At 33.8% G+C, this 21027-nt stretch overlaps 2 protein-coding genes across 6 annotated transcripts in view; one reads left to right on the top strand and one right to left on the bottom strand.

The window, feature by feature from the left end:
* Positions 1-18375, top strand: part of MYO6 (myosin VI) — a 108364-nt gene extending 89989 nt beyond the window's left edge. The window contains exons 28-35 of one of the 4 annotated variants that reach the window (XM_027696939.1): positions 483-643; positions 3864-3893; positions 4369-4407; positions 7699-7802; positions 9051-9182; positions 11175-11201; positions 13362-13580; positions 14915-18375. In XM_027696939.1, coding sequence (XP_027552740.1) covers positions 483-643; positions 3864-3893; positions 4369-4407; positions 7699-7802; positions 9051-9182; positions 11175-11201; positions 13362-13580; positions 14915-15114 — 912 coding nt within the window. In that variant the 3' untranslated portion in view covers positions 15115-18375. The remainder of the gene's footprint in view (positions 1-482; positions 644-3863; positions 3894-4368; positions 4408-7698; positions 7803-9050; positions 9183-11174; positions 11202-13361; positions 13581-14914) is intronic. The other 3 variants (XM_027696948.1, XM_027696958.1, XM_027696966.1) reach the window with 3 other exon arrangements.
* A 1215-nt stretch (positions 18376-19590) lies between these two features.
* Positions 19591-21027, bottom strand: part of IMPG1 (interphotoreceptor matrix proteoglycan 1) — a 56186-nt gene continuing 54749 nt past the window's right edge. For both annotated transcript variants that reach the window (XR_003536458.1, XM_027697024.1), the window contains one exon: positions 19591-20800. The gene's annotated coding sequence lies outside the window, so the exon portion shown is untranslated. The remainder of the gene's footprint in view (positions 20801-21027) is intronic.

Raw genomic sequence — 21027 nt, 5'->3', positions numbered from 1 at the left:
GAAGTCACATCTGGACTCGGACCCATATGCAAAGCAGTGCCTATTGCAAAGTCCTGTAATGCCAAGTGCAGAATATTGAGGAAGTACTGTGTTAGTGCTGTGGAGGAGTAACTATAGTGCTCTGTATCATTTGAATTTTAATGATTCTAAAAACTTTTGAAGACTAGTTTTCATAATAGTGAACAAAAAGCTTAGTGTATTTTTTTAAATGAGTAATAATTATTTGGTACTTTATTTGAATAGGCAATACAAGTGGTGGACAATAATTATTTGATAAACTATATGGAAACCAAGGTGCAATCTGTAGCTGTTTCATTTTTCTTGGGTCAAACTGAATACTGATGCTGTTAATTTTTCAGTTCTGTAAATATTGCATGTTTTGAAAAGCTATTAATATACTACTTAACATATTTTTCCAATATTGCTTCTGTAGCATTTTGATTTCAATTGGATAAGGTTAGAGATGTCTTTTTATAAAACAGGCTGAAATTGAAGCTCAGCTAGCTAGAGAACGAGAAGAGGAAACCCAGCACCAGGCAGTGCTTGAGCAGGAACGTCGTGACCATGAACTTGCAATGAGAATTGCCCAGAGTGAAGCAGAACTCATCAATGATGAGGCTCAGCTTGATTTAGGATTGCGCAGGTATGGGGTTAAGTAGTTACATTTTTCTCTCTTTTTTTTTTTTTAATTTTTGCTTCTTCCAATCCTGATCAATTTGAGAAGACTACGCTCTTGCTGGTTTTATGTATCTTTGTATTCATTAAATGGACCTCTTAAGTCAGTGTACTAAAATCTCTTTCAAATTAACTTGTGAAATTTGTTAGAAAGATTGCTTTTGCTTAAAGACTTCCTTCATTTTGCATCTTGCTACATCAGTAGTTTTGTAGTTGCTTGTGAATACAATTGCAGTTCTCTTTCTCTTTTTGAGTTCTGACAAGGATGGCAATCAATTTAAATTCTGATTTTTATGACTCATTTAAAGTAGGGAATGGAATTTCTTCAGTGGTAAGTAGTAATAAAATACACCTTTTCTAGTACTTGATGATTCTGCTTGTACAGTGTGAATTTGGGGGGGGATTTAAACAAGAATCCCTCTTTGAATGCAGAAATAATAATAATAGTTATTTCTGTGTCCTGACTGTTAAGTTTTTTAAGTGAATGAATATATCTAATATAGATGTATTTGAAAATTAAATACTGTATTAGTTTTGTTTTGTGTGAAATTTTGATGTGTCATAAGAATTGCTAGACTTTTAGTATAGAGATCCACATTACCTGTCTGCAAAGCAAGAGCTCTTCATGTGTAAAAGGTGCCTTACAAGCGACTTAGAAGATCCAGTAAAGATGGTACTTACTGGTCAAATTGAATAAACGTACCTATGAACATGGTCACATAATTGGTGACTTCATTAGTACTAGTCTGCTCATTTTGTTGTTGAAAGAAGGAGTGTGAGAAAATTCCCTGTTTCCATGGAATTTCAAGCTCCCAGATGTGTTTCCTTTGTTACCCAAATTTTATCTAGATGTATACTTTTTTTTTTTAAAATAGCTGCATGCCTACTTGAGATAGGTGGATAATGTTTTTTGTCATGTACAATACTGATTTCTAGATGCTTCCACTAAAATTGTTGTCTTGCCCTCAGTTATACAGTAGCTGTCACCAATAAGACTAACATGCTTAATTCACAGAATCATAAAATGGCTTGGGTTGGAAGGCGACCTTGAAAGTCATCTGGTTCCAATGCCCCTGCCATGGGCAGGGACACCTTACACTAGACCAGGTTGCTCAAGGCCCCATCCAACCTGGCTTTGAACACCTCCAGGGGTGGGGCATCCACAGCTTCCCTGGGCAGCCTGTTCCAGTGCCTCACACCTTTCCCTGTTTGGATTTTGGTGCAATACTTTAAAGGTAAACACAAAGTCACCCCAGTGTTGCAACCTGGCAGAGTTCTCTTAAATATGAAAAAAGGGAGGCAATAGACAAGAAGGGCTTAGAGAACTCAATTTTTCTGTCAGTGAACTTCTGATCTCCGCAGTGTTTCCTGCCGCTCATGGGTGATTTTAGTATTTGTCTTTCTTGTATAATCCCAGAATGGATGATGAACTAACCATCATCATAACTCTTTATGACGGCCAGTTTCTCTCTGATATGTAGCGGTATGAGACTGAAGACTCTTTTGGATGATTGGAAAGTGCTGAATGGTCTGAATAAGTTAGCATAGCGATGTAAATCCTTTGATAATACACAAATATAGAAAAAATAATAGATTTTTCTGCTTATGTGAGATTTCTTTTTTTCTCATTGGCAAATTTTTTCCCCCTACTGTTTCTAAGGTCTACTTCAAATAGTTTTAAGCACGTTCAAAAATTGATTAGAATGCTTTTAATTTAATCTTTGATTTATTTTATTTTGGTTTGCTTAAAACCAAACTAAAACATTCTCCAGGCCCCAGTGTCTTCTACTAAAATCAAAGGATAGATTTTCACATAACTTCAGGAATTGGCTTAAATGTAGAAACTAGAGGAATTCTCTGAAATTAAAACTCTTTATTGGTTTGAACAAAATATGTAATTTAATAACTAAAACATAAATTCTCAGAACTTATTTTAATTGATACCAATCAAAATTTTACTAGAGTCTGAGGAAGTTACATTAAGCCATCTTCTGCATTTGAGACTTGCACATTACCATATGATACACTAAAATCAACATTTTCTGTTAAAATTCTGCTGTAGTAAGATAAGGCACGTATCCCTTCATACTAAATTCATGCAGTATACTCGTTCTATGCTGTTTTCACACAATTCTGTAAAAAATCTTTTCATGCTTACACATTGGTATGAATGAAAGGGTATTTTCTCTTGTATGGTGCTACCTGTGGAGTGAAAAGAGTAAGAACGAGGTGATTTTATGTGTTTATTTTTAAGGAACATGTATTTTTAAGGTACCTGTGTGTTGTCTTATTTGAAAATGAGTAGCCTCTACTTTATTCTTTGCTACCCAATACCTTGCAACATTCATCATTAGTTTTTATAGATATTTAAAAGTACATAAGCATTAGCAGTTCCTTTAAAAAATATATTTGTTGGCTTCTGTCAAAGAAGAAAAGTTACTTTTCTGGCAGTAGATCCAGCATTTTTATTTGTGCTTATTCTGTGTGGGATATGCTGAACTTCTAGCTTCATCCAATTTTATTACTCATCCACAGTTTAAAAGGATGTGTAATAAGGGTTTTACGGCACCTAACAGCAGTACTTAGCACTTAAGTAAAAAATAAGTTAAATAATAGATATTTGCTTTCAATTGTGTAATAATTTTAATTTATGCGACTTAGTGAAAGATACAGTATAGCATATGACACCAAAAGAAGCTAGTCACAGAGAAAGTGTTACTAGACTACCTGTTCCGTGTGTTAAGTTGGAACAACCCAAAAAAGTTTTAATTTGTAGCATATTTAGTGCTACATATGTGCACCTTTGGGTTTCTTGTATGGCAGTTAAGACTCAGGGTCTTTTCACAGCTTGCATGAAGAAGCATCTGTCTTGTTCCCAGAGAAGCTGCACGAGGATTGCTGTTATTTCTTGTGATATGCTTATCCAAGAAAGAAATGTATCAGTAGCATGGCTCAAAGTCTCTGATTTTGAAATGGTGGGGGAAGTTTTCAGCTGTACATTTTTTCCTGATTGTAATTTAACTCATGATTAAATGAGAAAGGAGGAGGAAAAAATCCTGTTTCTCAGTTAAAAAAAAAATGATAGGATGTGAAAGAGCAGGAAATACTATGACCCACCTTTTCCCACTTCAGATTATTAGAAAGTTAACTGGGAAGTAGTCTATCTAATATATATCTTCTATTTGCAGAGCCAATGGAAGAAAGCCACAAATGACTGCGTATGGCATTTTTTTGCATTTGCATGCTCTAATAGAAAAAACTCCCCTACTAATTAATTAAAAGAAATTGATATTGTGCTTTTGTATACTAATACTCCGTAATAATCTTTATTAGCATGCTTCTGTAACCTCTAAATCATTAATACCTTATATTCACTACTTTGCTTATGTCTAATAAATACTTTAATAATATACCTAATAATATCCTATTTAAGGATGATTATATAATTACTTTAAGGTTTTTCACATGCCTTCCATTTTTGATTGTCCTATGTGATTTATTACTCTTTACAAAATCAGGACTCTCTGTGTGTGTGTATATATATATATGGAAATGGAAGTAATCTAAATTAAGTAGCCATATGCTGTGCACTTTATTTAACTTCAGTTTGATTGGCAAGAGGCTTTCACAGTTAAAAAGGCTTGTTTTATATGAGTACATTTGGATTATGATCATTTATCAATTTTCTTATAGGGAACAAATGGCCACAGAAATGTCAGAAATATTGTCTAGGTAGGTGAGAGGACAACATGAAATGAATCAATCATTTTATAAAAACAAATCACACATGAAATGGGTTGAATTATTATGAAATTAAAAATAATGGAATCTGGGTTTTTTCAAGTGATAAACAGATAAGTAAATTATGTCTTTCAGATAAATTTACATTATCACCACCTTTTTCTCAGCAATTATGTTTCTATGATTTTTATTGATTATATTAAAAAAAAAGAATAGTTCACATACCCTGATATTTTGTGTAATTTTGTTAATGTTTCTCCAGCTTTTTTCTCTTTTCACCTTTGTAATGATAAAGCACTGGGCTCCACCTCTTTCAAAGGTGTATTTCTACAGAGTTAATGAAGTTATTTATGTCAACATAATTGTTGGTGCTTTTAATAAGAACATATTCTAAATATAATTAATTTCAAATAAAAGCAGTTTTGAAAATTACCATGTTAAGACCATATTAAAATGCCTCTTAAGACATCTAAACAAAAGACCCTTCTGAGATTTCTTGAATGCTAATGCAGGATTTTGTGCACAGTGCAGAAGGAAAGGAGAACAGTGCTTGAGGTCTGAATACAATTTTGCTGGAACAGTCTCACACTAGCTGGTGCTAGAATACTAATTCTCCGTTCAAAGAATTTGTTAAAATGTCCTCCATATTAATGAGTAATTGAAAAGTGTTTTATGCAACTTGAGGATGGAAATTACCTTTGACATTCATTTTCTGAAGCTTACATAAGAAGCAAAATTGTTCAGAGTTTTTAAAAGTTAACCAGTTGTTAAACAAGCTACTAAGCTGTTTTTTATATAGTCTGGAGATGATCGGTTTCATGGGATTGATGAGTTTTCTATTTGTAGCATTGATAATTGGAAATGCAGCTGTTAACTATATTTGTTTCTTGCAGTGGTATTTTAAGAAAAGGAATAAACCATGTTGTGTGTAATTAAGTTAGCATGCAAATTGAAATGGCCAGATTGCGTTTCATATATTGACATATGGCCATTCATAATGGCCAATTTTTAATGTACAAAAAAATGACAAAACTTTGGGACAAAATCAGAAGCTCTGTGTTGTGGTTGAATTCAAAATGCAATACTTCTTACTGCATACTTGTTTAATTGAATTTTTCTCACTTTTCATACACTGGAAACTTTTGACTTAAGACTGATTTTTTTAAAATTTTTTTTTATTTTTAAAGTCTGAAAATATTTTTTACGATACGTAACTCTCAGACTGAGCAGTGAACACTGATTGTCAAGTGTGATGCTCCTCTTATTGCCAGACTGCTATGCTGAAAGTGGTGTAGAAAACAAAAGAGTGATCTGCAGAGTGCAGACTAGTACTGCAATAGAAAGACTAAGCCATTCAATTGGATTAGGATTCTTAAAGATTACTAGTTTAACCAGAGATTGTATAGCCTAGTTCTGCTGCTCTAAATTATGTAGCAAACTCTTGAAGTGGTGGGTAGTGTTGCTAAATAAGGAAAATCCTTAGGATTTGTTAAATTAAGTTCAAGAAGTTTAGACACCAGGCAGTGGAAAATATTTAGCAGCAATCCTTTAATGTCCTACAGGTATGCCAACAATAACAAACTATTAAAATATATATTTTGACGGAGTTTGTCCAGTTATTTGTTTTACACTTATGAGTAGTGCTAAGTCAGAGCTAATTTTTTATGTCAGAATTCTCATGTACTATAACTGGAAGCTGTGTGTTGAGTCAGATTAGTAGTATGAGTAGGCATTATTAAGCTGACACTACAATAAAACTAGTTTTAATTACATTGAAGAGATGGTGCAGTTAAGAAGAACATTTAGTTAAACAGATTGTTTTATTCTATGAAATTTAAATTGCATTTGTTTTCTCTGCTTTCAAAACTGCTTTATCTGCATAAAGAAATTTTTCAGGTTATAATAGGTGTTTATAACCTGTTAATTAAAGAGGGAAAAATAAATATCAAGCTTCAGGGTACCACATGAGACCTTTATGGAAAAATAAATGTTAAAATAGTATTTACTGGATTATACTTACTGTAATAATGTACCAGTCCCACAAAGATATTGCACAAACAGACCTTCAAATGAAAAGGTTTGTTTTCTTCTGGTTTTATCTCTTGTGATTTTTTTTATATGACATATTGCATCAAGAATTCTGCTACCCTGTTAAAGATCTAGTTTCTTCTGAACAAATCCTCTCAGATCCCAAAAGATAATTCAATTTGCTTTATGTTCTTAGTCATGAGCATTAGTGAAGGTTGGTAAAATCATGTGTGTGTTTTTTAATTTCTTAGTGTTCAAGTGTGCTGATCATCACTGAACATTGGCGTGTTTTGAACTCCTTTTATGTGCAAATAATCCATGGGAGGTTTGCCATTCCTAAGGGAGGGTTCTTCCACTTCTTATCCATACCATATTTGTGGAAAAAAAAATAAAATTCAAGTTTATCTTTACATGTAATGTTTGTTTTGTACATGGAAACCTTGTACACGCTTTTAAAGATCACGGAGATTTTAGTAATAATTTCTCATTTGTATTTGCTGCTGACTTTCTTGTATATTACCTACATGATGAATACCTTTGGCCTTTGATAAAAACTGGGTTTGGATGGCTCTATACTAATCAGCCTTTCCTCTGTGTGGTATTTTTTACCTTAGTATTTCTTGAGGATTCATATCCTTCCCAAATAAATGTTACCGTTCTCAGACAGCCATTATACAATTAATATAGAAATAATTTGATTTCTTCTATCAAATTAGACTTTTTTTAAAGACACAGAATATTTCATCAAGTTTTGGAACAAGTATTTTGTCCTAATCCAATTTTAAAGAGCAGAGGAAATGCCTTTTCTTCCTTCTCCTGGTTCTACTTCAGAAATATTTTTCCTTGTCTGTTTTCTGAATGGAACTAAAAATGTCTGTGGGCATTCTTTGTTGTCTCTTTTCTACATCTTGGCTAGTACTAAGTAAAATGCGCATCAGCATGGGATGAGATACACAGAGATAGAACATGCATCTTTTCACATATAAGCACTATTAATGACAATTCCTTTTAATCTCTAGGAGACCTGTCAGATGACTGTGTGATTTTTGGACATAAAATATGTTTTAATTTTCTCTTAATAATTTGAACATCTTGAAAATAATGTGGTATTTTGCCTTTAAATTCAGTCTGTTTGCTACTGATTTTTGTGGCAATAAGAGTGATGTAGTGTTGATCATGGGATCTCTTCCTCCTTTTACAACAACTCCTGTTTAATACTTAAAAAATACATATATATTTTTTAAATAATCTTAGGGGTCCTGCAGTGCAAGCCACAAAAGCTGCTGCTGGTACTAAGAAGCATGATCTCAGTAAGTGGAAATATGCAGAGCTTCGCGACACAATCAATACATCCTGTGGTAAGTGCGATTTTTTTCTGAGTTGAGAAAGAGGTCAAGTTGCAGTTGCATGTTACTTTCTTCCTATTACACAGATAAAAACTTTTTTCAGGTTTAAATTAATAACAAATTAATTTAAAAAGTTCTGTTACCCCAAAAGCAGCAATAAATGAAGCTGTTTCCATATTAAGAAAACAATTTCTTTGTTACCTCTTTTAGTGATTATATATTTATGATAGTAAACTGCTTGGACCATAAAATATGTGTTATAATTTCTTAAATAAATTGTCTCAGATTTTTGTATTTCCACAAAGGGAATAATAGTTATTGTGCTTTACCTGGAATGTGTGTGTTCTAAGAAATTGTTTGCTATCACTTCTTGCTGTCACCAGATCACAAAGAAAGCAAATATGTCATATAAAGCACAGCATAAAATATTTTCTGTCTTGGATATTCAGATTATTTGTTAATTTTTCCAACTTCTTTTGGGAAGCTCACAGTTGGGGCATTAATTACTTTTCCCCCAGTCTGAAGATAGAAACAGATAAGAATTATTCCTTTATTAGATACTACTGTCTCTTCCTGTTTCTCATTGAAAGCAGTTGGTTAACTTCTGATTTAAGATTCCTCTATTTTTCCCTGAAGAGAAATTGGAAACAAATCCATTCTCTTATGCTGTTTTTACACATGCAAGACTGGAGCAATGTTTTCACCTGACTAGGTGCTGCAATAATACCTGATGCTCACGTGTGTTCATCCCTAGTGAAGCCAGTTTGGGTACTCTTAGATGACTAAGGAAAGAACCTTGGGATCATTCAATCTCTTAGTATAATGAAATTCAGCAAAATGAAAATATACAAATATATATACCTAGATATGAGCAGTCAAATTGCTGGTTTTCTTTCTGCAGTTGCAGAAATAAAGTTCAGCAGTGAAATTTTATGTTTCTGTGCTGCTTGTCTTGTGATAGTGTCAACTGGCAAATTTAGTTTTATTTGTCACATTTCACTGCTCCAAATCCCTCAGTATAAAGCTGCTTTGGGGATTGCCTTTACTCTAACGGAAAGGATACACAGAACTCTGAGGTAATTTCTGGGCCATAAAATACAGGCCCTGTGCTGCAGATAATGAAGTTTATTATATTACATTTTAATGTATTAGTGTTACAACTTGAGCTCAAATTGTATACCTATCAATATAAAAAAGCATTTAATAAATAATTTTTCTGATTTTTCTCACTCATCCCTTCCCTCCTCATTTTTGGGATAGATATTGAACTGTTGGCAGCTTGCAGAGAAGAGTTCCACCGAAGGCTAAAGGTGTATCATGCTTGGAAATCCAAGAATAAGAAACGCAATGCAGAAACAGAACAGCGTGCTCCCAAATCGGTCACAGACTATGGTGAGGAGAGATAATTTTGTGTTTATAATCACTTTTGTGGCAATATTCTAAAGAAAACATTTCTAGAATCAATTTTGAGTTTGCTAGGTTGAAGGAAATTCTTGGGGGTTTTAAGAGTATTTTTATGTTTATTTAAGGTAAATACTTTGAAAAGATTGAAACTGGCAAATACTTTGCAGAAATTGAAATACTTTAATAGACCCAGATAACTGTGTTGAATAGCTCTCCCTAAAACCTTTTCTTGCATCCAAGTCACATCTGTTAAAATTCATTCTTGATTTAGGCATTTTTGCTAAGTGTTCATTGCTGTGCTACTTTATTATTTCATAATATATAGCTATTTAGATATAAATATAGATACTTTTAAAAGGTGCTGATTTATCATTTACATCATGGTAAGCCTTACGTACATTAGCTTACATTCTCTTTTTAAAAATTCTGTGAGTGCTGATATTGCAATTTTTGCTTATGGGATTTTGTGTAGTCCCTGCTTTCTTATTAGTCCTTCATTCTGCTGATTTCACAGATGCATGTTTATTGTCAAAGCAATGAACTAATGAGAATAAGTGACTGCCTTTCAAGCTCATCAAGAAAGTGTAGGATTTGCCATGTTTAATACTGCCAGACTGAAAATTCAGTGCCCAGTTTCTGGAGTGCCATTTGCGGAATGAATTGTGTTCCTGCCATACAGTTGAAGCAAGAGGCAGAGGAAAGGGAAGATGGAGAGAAAGTGCTGTCCCCAGAGTCCCATTAGCCTGAGATTAGAGTATTGTCCTGGGACATGGAGGATAAAGATCTCAGGGAACACAGGTGCCCTGCTTTCTCTCAGTTCATATACAAAGTTGTCTCCTTCCCCTTCATTCATTTACTGAGTGTGCATTGCTTGAGAATTTGAGGTTTTTGGGGAACTTTGGTACAGATGTATGGCAAGTGAAATCTGAACCCCTGGAGAAGATATTACTAAAGAATGGATCCTTGTGACTGTGCCCAGTAATGTGGTTTTAAGTGCTTAAGAAAGCTAATGACTGAAACGGCAGGAAAAGGCACTTGAAGCGCTTCTGCAAAGCAGTAAATTGCTTTGAGTTTGAGTTCACAAGTTCTCTGTGGAGCTAAATGGATAAAATACATATTCATGCACAGTATTGCTGATGGGAAGTATCAAAGAGCAGAAAATCTTTGGATTTGTGCACACAAAGCTTGGAATACTCATATTCTTATCCCATGTATTCAGACATTTACAGCATTCTTATCAGTGGTTTTCATTGCATTTTTTTACTTTTCTTGAAATACGGCATCATATTTGTGAAGAAAAGGACATTGCGGTTCAGAAGAAATTGATGGCAACCTATAAAGACTCTTAATGTCAGAATGATTCTTCCTATTGTGAATAATTATACTACATGGGCATTTCACATCTATGTATTATTGTGATCTGTGCAGATAGGAAGAAGGGATTCTGATTTCCTAGGTGCTAAAGCTAAAAGACTTTCAGGTGTCAGTGGATGTGTACTTCAAATGATGCAGTTTCTTCTTTCCATGTCTTCATTGATGTAATATAATTTTACAGGTATCCTTTAATTAAATTAATACATTCAGTATAGAAGCTAAACACTGGTTTGTATGTTATTATTGGAATAGGCAGATTTGGTATTCCAGAGGTCTGGAAAATTTTTTGTAGCATAAATATCAAAAATTAAAAGTACTACATTATTAACTAGTGGATTTGTCACAGCAATCTGTGCTTAGCATGTATACAACTGAGTTTTTGTAACTGGCATCTCAAATTATAGAAGTAGTAAATTTCAAGATTAAATTCTGATGAAAATAGAAGTACAAAATTAATAGAAAGACTTAGTATCTGTGTTTATTTTGCAACTAGAATTCCCAATTGTGTATCATCAGCATTGGTGAAAAATGTTGAGGTAATGAAACAGTAACTTTTAAAGGATCAGCACTTTTATGTTTTGTTCAACATGTAATATTTGTTCACAGATTTTGCACCATTTTTGAGCAACTCAAGTAAGTGAGGAGATGGTTATTTAAGCTAACCTTGAAGAATAGGAAGACTTGACAGCTTGATACTAACATTAATTAATCCAGTGTTTTGCTACACTTGTACATAGAATTTAATTGTAAGAATAATCTATTTTGCAATTTGGCAATGTTATTCATTTGATGGTAATTATACATTATTCTAGTAATTTACAAATGTACTTGTCTTCATGAAATCCTACCCATTTGAGCAGTAGTGGGAAGGGAGAATGAAATAACCTTTTTATGTGGGTTATTTGAAGATATAATCTCCCTTTTTTTCATACCCCCTACAAAATAACTTGTTTGTTCTAATATTTTTTCACTGTCAGCATATGGCTTTTTGTTGTAGCAAAACTCTGTAATCAACTTAATATAACAGCTATTTTCCTAGCACACAAACTAACGTTCAGGTGATGGTTTCTTCTGAATAAAGAAATTCAGTTCCATAGCACTGAGAAATAGAGGCTATACTGGCTGCTTAGTGTTCCTGTCCTCTAGATTTGCTCTTGGATTTAGGTATGCATAGGGGTAGAAAGGAGCCTTAGCAATTACTGTTGCAGTGCAAAAAGTATTTGACAATACTAAAGCACTGATGTGCTCGGATAGGTGTTCAGACAATTTGTAGAAAATAGTATTAATTTCTTATAAACTGTGTCTTCCTGTAAGGTACATGTTTTATCAGAGTTGATGTATAAAAGTAGCATTCACCTGTTAAAATACTGCTTTTCTTCTTCTCTTTGTTTATGCAGACATGGGGAAAAAAAGGGAATATGTTATGTATAACACATGGGGGTTTTTTAAGGTTCTGCTCTTCAGGCTCAGAATAACTATTTTTACTTGAATCAAAGCAGAAGAAATTTCAAGTTGCAGTTGCTGGTCTATATTAATCTTGTTCACAATTGTAAAAATACATTGTTAAAAGCGATTGTTGTTTTTCATATTAAATATTAGCTCAGAAATTATCTTTGCTGCTCAGTAGACACTGAACAAAAATGGAATTCACTTTTAATTTTTGTCTTTATGCTGAAACATACAACTGTTAATACTGACTCTCTTTTGTAGAGATGGCACAGATCCACATTCAGAGTTTCTTAAACAGGGTATATGTGACAGTGGTGGTGTAAACCACTAAAACAAGTTCAGTACCAAATTTTTGCAGGAGGCAGTTAGTATAGGAAAGTATCTTGCTTGTAAGAGCATTTACTATTCAAAACTAATTATGATAGTGTATGCATACCATCAGGAAGTTGGATCAATTGATCAATTAACATAGAGAGAGCTTTCATTTTAAAGAAAGTTTCTCTCTGGAAACTGAAATGTGTGGAACTCAGAGAGTTCAAAAATGCATACGGAAAATATTTACCAAAAATATATATGAAGCTTCAAAAAACTTCATATAACTCCGTCTCCTTTAGAAGTTTGCTTGGTTGACCTTAATGGTCTGAAATAAAGAATTTCTTTAGAATAGAGAGCAACCAGAAAGTAGTTCTGATGCTGGAGTTTAGCACACAGAAATCTAGGCAGAAAGTTATGTTTGGTTGCAACTTTGTGATAAGCAGTATTTGTTGTCAACATTTCTATTAACAAATTAGTAATTTCTAACGATATTATACACCTTTCCGTGTTGACTGTCAAAAATCTTCAAGTGATGCTTTTTGTTTTGTAACTTAAAATGCTTTACACTGTGATCTTCTTTTACAAAGACATTGACAGAACTAAAGCAGTTACTGATGAATGTTTCTGGTTTGTAAGACATTTTATATGGGAAGTTTTACCTTAAATATTGATTTAAAGCAGAGTGCATTATTTTACTTGCTTTGTTTTGTCTAAACATTCCATTGAGCAACACATAGATAAAGTAATTAACATGAGCCTTTCCTGACCAGTGTTGTAGCTGTTGTGATTAACAGAACACACATTATATGAGATGGAACTACTTTTTAGGTTTGATGAGACTTCAGCTGATCTTGAATTAGAGAGAATCTCTTGAGTTTTGGGGGTTTAGTTTGTTTTCTTGTTTGGTTAGTTGTTTTGGTTTTATTTTTTTTTTTTAGATTTGCTGATTAATCAAGCAAGTAGTAATATGGCTTTCTTGTTCCCTAATTTTTTGTTTGCTTATTTTTGGGGCTTTCTTCTGTATGATAGCACAACAGAACCCAACAGCCCAGCTACCGGGTAGACAGCAAGAGATTGAAATGAACAGACAACAGCGTTACTTCCGCATTCCCTTCATCCGCCCCGCGGACCAGTACAAAGACCCCCAGAATAAGAAGAAGGGTTGGTGGTATGCACATTTTGATGGGCCATGGATTGCTCGACAAATGGAACTTCATCCTGACAAGGCACCCATTCTCCTTGTAGCGGGTTGGTATTGAAAGCAAAATTCAAAACTTTGAAAAGGTTCAGAGTGGGTAAGTTACTTTAGAAAAAGAGAGTGAGGATACAAGTTTCCCAAGTTGAAACTTTTCAGAATACCATTTGGCCACATGTTCTACTTGTACACATGCTTCGATTTGGGAAGTCAGAGATAGAGTGGGAATTCCGATGTAAATGTTTTTATTAAGTGCCCTCTGATTATTCACTGAACTGGAGACACCATGAAGATAAAACATCACAATTTATCTGGGAAAGTTCTACTCATCATTGTATTGGTTTTTAGTTAGCTTTGAAAAATTACAACCAGTTTATATCAAAACAATTTGTGCATACGTTATATTGTCTTTCCATAATATGAAGCTAATAGCAAACTGATGCTTTTACCCTATTTATGCTGCCTAATGTGGGAGAATAGCTTTTTAATCTTAAATGTTTAAAATAAAAACTAAATATTGCAATGGATAGTAGAGGTTTGTCTGGTGGTGAAATATATCCAGCTTTTCTGGAGGATGATGAAAGGGGGGGAAAACACTGGAGAAATGCTGTTTATGGTTTTGTGTTTTGAGTTTTTGTATTTAACTTAGAGACCAAGGAAAAGTCTATAACCAATTTGTTTCTCTTCAGAGTTATACCTTACTACCAACAAAAGTTTGTTTCCTGCAAATTATTTTTAGTAGAATTTCTTACACCAACTGTTACTATTCAGTGTCAAAGCCCATAGCTAAAAGTAGCACTGCTGTCATGAGTACCACATTGAATGGATCACCTATTAAAAGTAAGATTATAATTTAGTGTTTGAGCTACACCCATCATTTTGTTGAATTCCCTATGTTAGTCCCATTTGGTAAATGCTGTTTGTTTTGCATAGGAGGCTGACAGATTAGTTGGTCAAAAGTCTGGAGTTCTTAGTTGCTTTGCTACATTTAAACAAATACTAACAGCAGTTTGCTGTGAAATGGCCTAAAACTTAAAGTATATGTAAAACAAATGCAATTGTCAGCCTGTAATGGATCTCAGGAGAATATATCAAGATGCTGATCTTTTCACTTCTTTCCTTTGTTCCTTTTTGCTCACTTTTTAAGCACAACTTTGTCAATTGCAACATGTGATACTAGTTTATTCTGATACCTCTGTGGTGCTCTGTGTGTTACAAAAAAACCAAACCAAAAAATATTTATCTGACAACTTATTTCCCCATAAACTGTGAAATCTGTTAACAAACCAGAGCTTCAGAGAGGGAATCTAATTAACAAAGATCTAATTTGTTTTATGGGACTTTTGAATGATCTAAAAATGTTTTATTTTTCCCTTTACCATTTCAGGTAAGGATGATATGGATATGTGTGAGCTTAATCTTGAAGAGACTGGGTTAACCCGAAAGCGAGGTGCTGAAATTTTGCCAAGACAGTTTGAAGAAATTTGGGAGCGCTGTGGAGGTATCCAATATCTTCAAAATGCAATTGCAAGCAGACAAGCTCGTCCTACGTACGCTACGGCGATGCTGCAGAACCTGTTGAAATAAATGGGCATTTTGCACAGTAGCATTCGATATGAGAACCCTTGCCTGTGATACAAAGGGAAGAGTTCCTCTGGGCAACAGAGGACGTAAACATTCTATAATCATATTAGAGATGTTTAATATAAAGTGAACAGATTTTATTAATCACATGGTTTGTTAATTTGTACTTTATGATGTTTGATTTGTGTAGTGAACTTTACTAGGCATGAGGACCTTGAAGAAACTTCAGTCAGTGTAGTTTGTTGCATTTTGTTTATATGTTTTATTTTCTTTAACAGTTTCTGTTAGAACTCTTAACACTTCTAAGCAATCTGTCTTTACTCGGGTACATATTAAAAAGAACTGCATTGCAACCACCTTTTTATAAAATGCCTGCTTCAAAACACTGAGTAGTTGGCTTCAAGTGGTCTAGTAAAGAGGAAATGCTATTTCTAATAACTGGAATTGTGAGGCCTTAGCTTTGACTTCTGTTACGGAGAAGTTGGAGTATACTTTTATATAATCTGAGACATTTTATGTCCTGAAATGCAAACTGGTTAGTGTCTGTATTTAGTAACCTTTCTTTTTTCAGAACCTGATGGGAAATCCTCTTAAACTTGAGACCCATAAATTCGTATTTAATTCATTCTCTGTCTTGGTTTAAGAGAAATGGTTTTCTGTACATTCTGAGAAGAGCATTCATATATGTCAATATAGTGTAATATTGGAGGTCCTCAAAGAATGTACTGGTCATTAGGGCTTATACCACTTCTTAGTTTCTTTCTCTTTTTTCTGTTTCAGAACAAATTTGCTTTAGACTTATTTTTCTGACCACATTTCCATTGGGAACTCTTGGACAGTTTGTTTAGCCAGGTAGTGTAATTTCAAAATATTATGCAAAATTGTCCAAGCCTTGTATCTGGAGGTATATAAGATAAAGGATAGGATAAGGGAAATACGTTCAGCTTTTTGATGTCAGTATAACTTCACTGAATATTGAGGCCTGAGTCTCAGACATTGTGTTTATTTTAATTGTAACAAGATATACAAGGTCTCTACCTTTTGTTAGAGTGTGTAAAACATTGATCTAATAACATAATGCATCATCCTAATACTATGTGCTAATTAAATAGCTACAATTTTTAGTGTACTGAAATATCATAGTGATTTGGACACTACTCTGAGCTTTGTCATAATCTCTTCTGTCAAGTTTCATAGCTTGTAACAGTTCCCTTATTAAGCAGTTTGTTTTGGGAGTTTTTGCGGGTGGGAATCGTTAATTTCATACAGTTTTAAGATGCATCTCTTTCACTTATGTGAACATTGTTTTACTATGCTGGCCATTATTTCCACAAATTAAACTTGACTATATATTATCTCTCTAATAGGAATTCAAAATATAAGTAGCTTGATGTCCAATTACTTATTTAACCTGATTCAAAAATGAAGTCTTGCTCTTTTAAGTGACAAATTTTTTTTACACTATAAAATAATTTCCTCACTCTTTACTCAGTTTGAAACCTCTTGGAAATGTTAGTATTTTAATGCATAAATATACTTAATAATTTTCAAGAGGTACAGTTCTGTAGCACAGAGAGAGCTCCTGATGCTGACCTTAGATCTTGGTTGTATGCCACAGTCTGCTTGTTGTTATAAATACACTCCTTACTGTAATACTTGTGGAGATATTCAATAGTAGTTAACTCTGTACGGACCCACTGCATCAGGGAATCTCAGCTTCTGCTGCATACCCACTCAGCCTCTTGCAAATGAGGAAATGTTTTAATTTTACCCAAATTCTTCACTAAAACCATAATTTGTCTGGAAGATAAATTGAGAGGTGCATCAGACTGCTGGCTAGCAAGTTGTGTGCAGACCTGTACAGTGTTGAATGAATTTAAAGGTGCAGCTTAGGAAATTTAGGTTACTGGTTTAATGTGTTACTGCATTGGAACCGAAGTTTCACAACTTCCAGTCTCTGGAAACTTAGTACTGCAGGAAGCTGTGCTTGCTCACATGATCCCAGAAGGAAAATCATTGAACTGACCTGTTTTTATTACTGTCTGGATTTAGCTGCTTGACTTAACACGTTCAGTCCCAGTGTGTGTGTGTATATATATATGTGTGTGTGTGTGTGTGTGTGTATATATATATATATAAAACCATGGATCTTATGAGACTGAACATAGTAAGCAAGGAACCTCATTACTTAAGTGTGTGTCTGTTTATACACATATATAAGCTTAAATATTTTAGTAAATATGTGTGTAAACATACCTGTGGGGAACTTAAAATGAATAAAATTAACTGAATTTTTCCAATCTGTACCTTTGATTATGCTAGGATTACCTTGACTGGCATCAGAAAGAAAATTTGTTCTTCAGAATGGGGTGTGTGGGAATTTTTGTTAGCTAAATGACTAAAAAATATGAGCTATTGGGAAAATAAAATGGACTTTAAAATGGTGGAAGAGGGTCTGGTGGTTGGACATTCTCAAGTGAGATATTCCCACCTCTCTGCAGTGCTCCAGAAGTATGACTGAGGCAAGCTGAAGATACATTCCAGAAATCGGGATATTCTAGTTTGTACAGTAGCAGGCTGCTGTTTTATTATTATTATTTTTCTTTCTTTGCACCAAAAGCAGCATCTGCTCTTAGTTTTACTGATCTTTCTGTGCAACAAAATTAATTTTCAGTTAGTTTCAGACTATTTTATTTTTTCTTACATGTCAAGCAATGTTCAGTTGCTTACAAATTATTTCTGTGATCCCATCTACTGTGTCAGATAATTATACAGTTGGTTGATTTGGAGAGGAAATAAAAAGAGGAGGGGAGAGGGAGTTCGACTGTAGTATGACCTAATGCCCTTCTGATCTGCGGTCATAGAGAAAAATTTAATTTGTTTTTTAAACCACATTGGCTGGTTCTCTCTGTGTTTGATTAAAAAAAAAATAAAAATTCTTTCTGCCTATCAGTGAACCTGTTTGTTATAGTTGAGATCTGCCTGAAACAGTCCACAAAACAAAGGAGAGGATGAGAATCACCACACTAGGCTACATTCCTGACTAGGTGACCCTGAAATATCCATTTTCTTGAGAATGCTACTTTGAAGATCATAAGGTCGTTAAATACTTATCTTTCATCCACTGAGAAGATTGTTTTTCTTAACTTAGTTTAATCCTTTGGGTTTTTCTCAAAAATCTTTATTTAAAGTATTTAAATGACCTCCTAATACTGTACTGAAAATTAAAAATAAAAAATAAACACATTCCATGTTGAAATCTCACTTGTATCTTCTTACCATTTTGTCTTTGAAGATTTAAAGCATAATAAATAAGGGTAAATTAAGTTATGAGAAGGGTAAAAGGATTTCTGTGCTGGAACTCCCTGCTGCTTTTCTATCAGATATTTTTGATGCTTACTTTTTAAAGTTTTACTCTAGTGAAGGTTTTGTCTTTACTTTCTAAGGTAAGTGTTTCTCCAAAATGACATTTTGATATTAAAAAATTCTGATCTTTTTACTTTTAAGTTTCATCCTTAATTTCTCAGTGTTTATTAAAACAAATATCTTTACTTTTATTACTATTTTTTTAACATTTATTGCTATCACTTCCCATGTATCTGTAATTTGCTATGCTGTGTACTCTTTGCATATTTTTCATTTTTCATGACAGTCAGTGACTAGTGCAACCAATTTTACTGCTTTGAGTTTGTATGCTGCAGGGGAAGCTTTATGTCTGAGATGGAGAAGTTTTGTGGGTTTTGCTTGTTTGTTTGTTTTCCCCTTAAAAAGAGTCTTAGAAAACTTTCTTGTCTTAAGGGCCAGATCAGAGTGGTAGTTTTTTAACATAAAAAGATTCAAGTAATTTGGGCTTTGTTATCTAGGAAATGTAATTTTGTTTCACTTTCCTTATGGCTTTTATCTCCAGCTGTAACTTTACATAAGTTTTAAGGTAACGTGATATGTTTTAGTTTGAGATTAAGTACCAGTTCAATTCCCAGTGAAATTTTCAAGTAAATAGTTTTATTATGTTTTATTGAAAAACAAAAGGCTTACATCCAGCAAATATATTTGGTAATTAATAATTGAGAGTGATAAATACAATCATGAATAATCATTATTAAAAGACACATTTTAAAACTACTTACTTTTTAATCTGGCTAGTGATAACTAGTATGACTTGAAATACACTAAACACATACAAAAATACATTTGTAATGGAAAAAAGATGGAATGCTATCAGCATTCTTAATGTATTCTTAGCTTACATGAGCAATAGTGAAAAGCTAACATTTGTTGGCAGGGATGACTTTCAGTGCCCTGCAAGAAATATTTTTAAAGTAGTTTTATTCTGAAGTGTTACTGGGTAAAACCACATCTTAGGTTTCTTCTTTATTTTTTTTTCTACTTAAACAAAGTAAGTAAAAATACTATTTCAGCTGTAGAAACTCAACCTTGTATTCTTGGTGCTTTGCCTTCATTCGTACACAGTTTCGGTGGTTTTGCAGGCAAATACGTGCAGTTAGTTGTTTGGAATTCGTAAACAGTTCTTCTGAGTGTACGTAATAAGGTAAAATAAAGTTCAGTCTTTGCTGTGGTAACTGCACGGTACGAAGAGAGAAGAATTGTTGCTGAAATCAGCTGCTGTCCCAAATACACAAAAGTTTCACCTCTGAACGAGGACCTGTCATCCAGAATAGTCATGAACTTTGTCAAAGCTCAGTTTGAGCTGTAAGTACGACTTCTGGTGTGCACCAAGCAGCAAACAGTGCCCGAATATTGTACAACACTGGTGCACGATATAAATATAGATATACTCAAGAAAAAGATGCTCAAGGTAAAATAATGCTCATACTTGAATCAGGATTGTGGATTCATAGTGCATAAATTAATAAGCCTACAAAATACTTAAAGGCTGCCTGATGTCTGCTTAGATTTGTTCTACAAAAACTAACAGTAACCTCTCAAAATTATTTGTGTGCAAACTGAGTTTAAAGTGTACACAATCATGTGGAATTCTAATCTACTTTTTACCAGGAGGTTGCTTGTGAATGTAAATATCTTGTTCTGAAAAGATGAAACTCCAGGTATTGTGCCTCAGCAAAAAGTTTGAAGTCTTAGGATAACCTGATAGTTTCACTGTCACCAGAAATTAAGCAGTTAAGTGTATATGTACATATGTATAAACAATGTTCATAGAAGCCCTTAAAAAAATTAATTCCAACTTGCGTGTGATTTGCAATGTGAGCATTGTAGGGAGAGAATGAAGAAGTTCCCGGATGGTTTTAATGTGTCCTTTGGTCAATGACAGTTCGTATTTCTGTTCACCACTTACATTAGTGTGTGTAAGGAAGGTTAATAAAAGGATATGGAAATATGGTGAAGTTCCATTGACAAATATTGAAAAATGTCACGTCTCAGCAAAATCTGTTTCTAGCACTCAGTTCTTAAATAAAACAGTTAAGACCTGTAAGCACTGGATGCTTAATGCATGCATCTTAACAATTATGACTTCCTACCAGGTAAATTTTAGACGCTGTATAATATCTATATCAACTTGGTCATGTTGCTTTTCTTCAGTAAAACAATTTTTTTAATGTGTCCTGATTTTAGAGCCAAAACATTATATCTTTAGGAATCCTTGAATTTTTTTCATGTGCATAACCATCCTGAAGTCCCACCTTAAATAATGCAGATCTTTTTTGAATACCTGTAAGAGAAAGTCTTGTAAGACATTTGAAAAACATTGTTTAATTTGAAAATGTACACTATGTATCTAGTGCTAATAGGGAAGGTCACACTAACACCTGTTGAGATAATGTCTAGTTCATTGTAAGGGCAATTGAGCCTGGAGAAGAGAAGGGTCCAGGGAGACCTTCTAGTGGCCTCCCAGTACCTGAAGGGGGCCTACAAGTAAGATAGACAGAACTTTTTACA

The sequence above is a fragment of the Neopelma chrysocephalum genome, unplaced genomic scaffold, assembly GCF_003984885.1.
Source record: "Neopelma chrysocephalum unplaced genomic scaffold, ASM398488v2 Primary Assembly neopelma1_23b, whole genome shotgun sequence".
Lineage (NCBI taxonomy): Eukaryota > Metazoa > Chordata > Aves > Passeriformes > Pipridae > Neopelma > Neopelma chrysocephalum.
This window is presented reverse-complemented; position numbering and strand designations above follow the sequence as displayed.